The following is a 5,162-nucleotide window of genomic DNA, read 5'->3' as shown; positions in this document are numbered from 1 at the left end:
TTTCACCGTGGTCTTGATCTTCTGACCTTGTGATCCGCCCGCCTCGGCCTCCCAAAGTGCTGGGATTACAGGCGTGAGCCACCGCGCCCAGCCCAAGATCTTCATTTCTACCCAAAAGAATTTTGTGTACACAGAATATAAGTGTGGTACAGATTTTACTCTCCTGGAGGTCTGTAACATGCCAGTCTTTGAAATGTCATGCCAGGGAATCAGAGCATGCCCTTTGTTCCTCATTGTAGAGTATAACATAAAAGCAATTGATCTCTTCAGTCTCCTAATTTTCTACAGAAAACAAAATTAGTTAATCCTTTTAACTATTTTAGTTTAGTTTTAAATCCTTTGATTGGCTCAGAACTTTAGTCATCTGTGAAGTAAGATGTGTGCTTTTAGCAGTAGGTGGTCCAGTTAAAGTGGGAAGCATGCAGTCTCGTGTATGCAAAAGGAACTTCATGGCTAGAAGCCCCTTTGTGATTGGCTTTTCATTGGCTAGAGTTATTTTCTGAGTTAGGTTAGAGATGAAAAGATCTACGTAAAATTCAGTTGCTGTAAAGCGTTCAGTTGCTCTAGAATGAAGGTTGGAAGGAGAGATGACCATATTAAGTTGACTCAGCATAACACTTTTTCGAATATAAGGGAACCTATCAGGGGTCGGGCGTGGTGGCTCACGCCTGTAATCCCAGCACTCTGGGAGGCTGAAGCAGGAGAAACACTTGAACCTGGGAGGCGGAGGTTGCAGTGAGCCGAGCTTGTGCAACTGCACTCCAGCCTGGGCGACAGAGCAAGACTCTGTCTCAAAAAAAAAAAAAAACACAGAGAGAGAGAGAACCCATTAGGCGTAAGTTGAGAAACGTTTGGGGAGGTCAAAAGAGCAGCAAAATTTCCTGCTCTCACTTGGGTTTTTTGTGCCTCTTAGTAATTGTTAACTGTCCTGTCTTAGCCATGGGTAGGTTTTGGGATATAAATTAGGAGAGCTGATTCCTAAATTGTCTGTAGTCTAAGTTATGCTACATTTCTTTTTAGAAAATGCCTGCATTTACAAAACAGCAGCTGGGTAGCATTCTATGGAACACGTCTTCTCGTGTGCCGTGAATTGTAGGGTGATTGCCTCTTCCTTACAGCTCATTGACTGCTGCTGTGCTCCCAACAATGCTATTCACATTTATATCTTTGCAGGTGAGGATGACAAATTGATCTTGTGTGATGAGTGTAATAAAGCCTTCCACCTGTTTTGTCTGAGGCCGGCCCTCTATGAAGTACCAGATGGTGAGTGGCAGTGCCCAGCTTGCCAGCCCGCTACTGCCAGGCGCAACTCCCGTGGCAGGTGAGAATCTTTTCTTTTAAAAATAATTGAATGAATAAGTATGAGTAGCTGTTATAATGAAGCTTGAGTTATTCAAACAGAATGAGTCTAAGGAGCTTTAAGTTCATCTTTTGGGAACAGAACCTGATCATTTACAGTACTTCAATAGGAGCTCAAAGGACTCTGATCTAATTTTAGCTGAATGTTGACATTTCTAGTTTTCACTGCCAGCCACATTCTCTGTCTTCTTGACCATACCTTCTTCTCAAGTAATGAAATCTCTCTCTCTGCCTTTAGCCTCCTGTTACCCACTTCCTGTGTCTTCATGATTACTTCTGCAATCACCCATTGCTAAAAATCTCACACTGATTACCTTCCTTACCCATACATAATGTTTTCTTCCCTATCATGAGTAGAATTTGGGTGTCAACTTGAACATGAATGTCTCTCCTTCATCCTACATGCCCATTAATTTGCCACGATATCAGTCCAGTGCCCAGATGTTTTATGATCCAGTTTCTTGCCCATTCTCCATGGTCTCCACTCTCATTTGTCCCTTCTACTTTTGTCCCTTCTACATCTGTCACCAAAGGCTTCTCAACTCCTCTTTCTTATATCACGTCTTCTCCCCTCTTATCCACCCATCTATTGTGATACCAGAATGCTGTGCACAAGGCAACGATCTGCTCGCATTCCTGATCACAATCTTCCAGTCTTCCCCTTGCCTCTAGAATAAAGTCCCAACTCCTGTCCTCACTTCTGAGACTCTTACACAACACCAGCCTGGGTTTTCAATTAGCTTTAGATCCCATATCTGTGTGCTTGTTACAGGCTGTTTATTGTTCATCCTTTCTTCTTGTGCCTTTCTCCCAGCTGGGAACATTCTCTGCCCGGAATTCCCAGTGGGTAAATTGCCCATGGCTTTGCTAACATTTCACTGCTCTTTTGAAAAGTGCTTGCATCCTTAGGCTTCATGGTTTCTCCTCTGTGTTCCAGCTGAACCTTCATTCTCTGAAATAGTATTTTGGTGCATGGATCTTGTCTCTGGTTTTATACATGTCTGTCTCCCATGTGATTATGAATTCCCTGAGAGTAGAGGTCGTGCTTTGTTTTTTACCCGAATCTCAATAAGGCCAAACACAGGCCCTTTTAAAGAGGAGGAGACACTTTATATTTGCCCAAGATAATACTGTTGTTTCCCACATTGAAATTTGGGGTTGTAAAATGGGCAGCTTATAGGCACTCTGGCTTGGGCTTCTCTTTTTTGAGACGGGGTTTAGCTCTTGTTGCCCAGGCTGCAGTGCGATGGCGCAATCTTGGCTCACTGCAACGTCTGCCTCCCTGGTTCAAGCGATTCTTCTGCCTCAACCCCCAGTAGCTGGGATTACAGGCATGCGCCACCACACCCTGCTAATTTTGCATTTTTAGTAGAGACAGGGTTTCTCCGTGTTGGTCAGGCTGATCTCGAACTCCCGACTTTAGATGATCCACGTGCCTCAGCCTCCCAAAATGTTAGGATTACAGGCATGAGCCAGCCTGGGCTTCCTTCTAAAGGGCAGAGCTGTTTGATCCTGACCCCACCTTAACAGTATTAGCAGGTTCTTTCGTACTGCATCCCAGCTGTACTTAAGAGATGAGATATGTTGCTCTGAAATGGTGGGGCTTTGGACCAGCTGTTCCGAGCTGGGATTACCACTGCTTTGATGTTATGGTCATCTGCAAGCTGTTTCAGCTCTTGGAAGGGGGCCATCAAGGTGAAGTCACACCTGTCTGGGCTCTGTTTATTCTTTCAGTCCACCTCAGAGGTGGGAACAGCTTTTAGTACCTGATGTGTTACATTATCTGGTTCTTTCTGTGAGACAAAAGAAATAGTGTTTTGTATTGCTTTGTGTGGGGAAGGGTAGGATTGCATTTTGGTTTTGATTTCTGTTGTCTTTGGTATCTTGTCCAAACTGTCTGTGGCCTAGCAGAAGGAGGCATGCTGTTGAAACTTTGTTTTTCATTTCTGTGAAAAACTCTCCTGGCTTACATTCAGGTTCCCTCTCTGTATTGTCATACATTATACATATCTAGTCTCTGAAGAGAAGTTTCCTGATCCCTGTGGGATTTGAACCCTTCTTAGGACCACTTTGGACTACAACTGTGTTCCCTACATTATTTTTTCTACCCACAGGAACTATACTGAAGAGTCTGCTTCTGAGGACAGTGAAGATGATGAGAGTGATGAAGAGGAAGAGGAGGAAGAAGAGGAGGAGGAGGAAGAAGATTATGAGGTGGCTGGTTTGCGATGTAAGTATTTTGTCTGTCTTTGTAATTGATTTCACAGTCTTCTAAGCTTGGAACGCTTGGAAAGGCTGGTTTGGCAGTACGTAGTGTGGCCGGCTTGCTGTCTTCCTTTTCTCTCGCGTTGTGACTGTGGCGTAACTTAGCTGCTGTGGGTTTAAATGGGTTTCCAAGATGGCATTTAACTACCTGCCTGGTAGGAGGGAAGGTGGCTTGGTCTCAGTAACATCAGCCCACTTGCTCTAAGATTCAGTAGAATTCATGGTCCCAAGTATATTTATGCCAAGGCTGCTGGTTCTCAGCTCCTCAGCATACGGGGACAGTGGGGAAGGAAGATCTCGGCCCATTGCCATCTCCTAACAGTTCTTTTGGCTGTTGTTTTATCGCTGCTTTCAGAGAGTGACTTTTTCTCTCTGGTTACAGTGATTTTCTCCTCCCTGCAGTGTGCAGGTCTATAGCTTTGCTGGTTTAAAAAGAGAGGACTGATTGTTTGAAGGCTTAGAGGGAAGGATGTTAGGAAGGTTCAGATCTGTTCTCACTAGATGCCTGTAGGAAAAAAGGCATCATCTTTTGTGTTCACCAGATTGACTCTCATTCTCTCATGTTCATTTCTTATGACCATTGGAGAGTCTTGTGTTCGTGGCTAATGTCCTCTTGTCTAGCCTTTCTTTTAACAGCCTACCTCTTTCCAAAATACACTTTTTTTTTATTTTTTGAGATGGTCTCACTCTGTGGCCTGGGCTGGAGTGCAGTGGTATGACCTCAGATTACCTCAGTCTGTGCCTCAGCCTCCCGAGTACCCGCCACCACACCTGGCTGATTTTTGTATTTTTAGTAGAGACGGAGTTTCACCACGTTGACCAGGCTGGTCTCGAACTCCTGAGCTCAAGTGATCCACCTGCCTCGGCCTTCCAAAGTGCTAGGATTACAGATGTGAGCCACTGCACCTGGCCCACACACTTTTCTTTACAGGTTTGTAGAAAACAGACCACAGATCAAAATTCTAACGAGCTTTCGAAGCAGTGGTTCAGTTCCCAAGATCATAGCAACTCTGAATGGTCACACTTGGTATAAGAGTGAAAGACTGGATGCCTGACACGACCAGTCTCTTACTATAGTGAGACTGCCAAACCCTAACGACTTCGGGCTTGCACATCTTCTCCTGTCCTCCCACTTTCCCCCCATATTCCAGAGGTGTAATGTGGGACACCTTAAGCTCTCGTGTTCTTACGGGCTCTTTTTGTTTGTTCACTACGCCTGATTTTTCAGGTATCCCAGGGTAAGTGAACAAATGGCCCTTCAGTCCTGCATTCAGGGATATCATCTTCTGTTGGTCAGAGTCAGTGACTTGGGAGCAGATTTTTTTTTCTTTTTTTCTCTTTTTTTTCTTTGAGATGGAGATCTTGCTCTGTCACCTAGGCTAGAGCGCAGTGGTATGATCACAGCTCACTGTATCCTCGATCTCTCAGGCTCAAGCAATCTTCCTACCTCAGCCTCCTGAGTAACTGACTACAGGCACGTGCCACCATGCCCAGCGTTTTTTTTTTTTTTTTTTTTTTTTGAGATGGAGTCTCGCTCT

General features: G+C 44.6%; 1 protein-coding gene across 1 annotated transcript in view; it reads left to right on the top strand.

Annotated features, from left to right (window-relative positions):
- Positions 1-5,162, top strand: part of BAZ1B (bromodomain adjacent to zinc finger domain, 1B) — an 81,198-nt gene that overhangs the window by 69,938 nt on the left and 6,098 nt on the right. Inside the window, exons 13-14 of the mRNA XM_011930398.1 lie at positions 1,174-1,321; positions 3,474-3,589. Coding sequence (XP_011785788.1) covers positions 1,174-1,321; positions 3,474-3,589 — 264 coding nt within the window. The remainder of the gene's footprint in view (positions 1-1,173; positions 1,322-3,473; positions 3,590-5,162) is intronic.

The sequence above is a fragment of the Colobus angolensis genome, unplaced genomic scaffold (genome assembly GCF_000951035.1).
Source record: "Colobus angolensis palliatus isolate OR3802 unplaced genomic scaffold, Cang.pa_1.0 Scaffold120, whole genome shotgun sequence".
NCBI classification, from domain to species: Eukaryota; Metazoa; Chordata; class Mammalia; order Primates; family Cercopithecidae; genus Colobus; species Colobus angolensis.
Note: the sequence above shows the minus strand (reverse complement) of the source record. Positions and strands in the feature narration are given on the sequence as shown.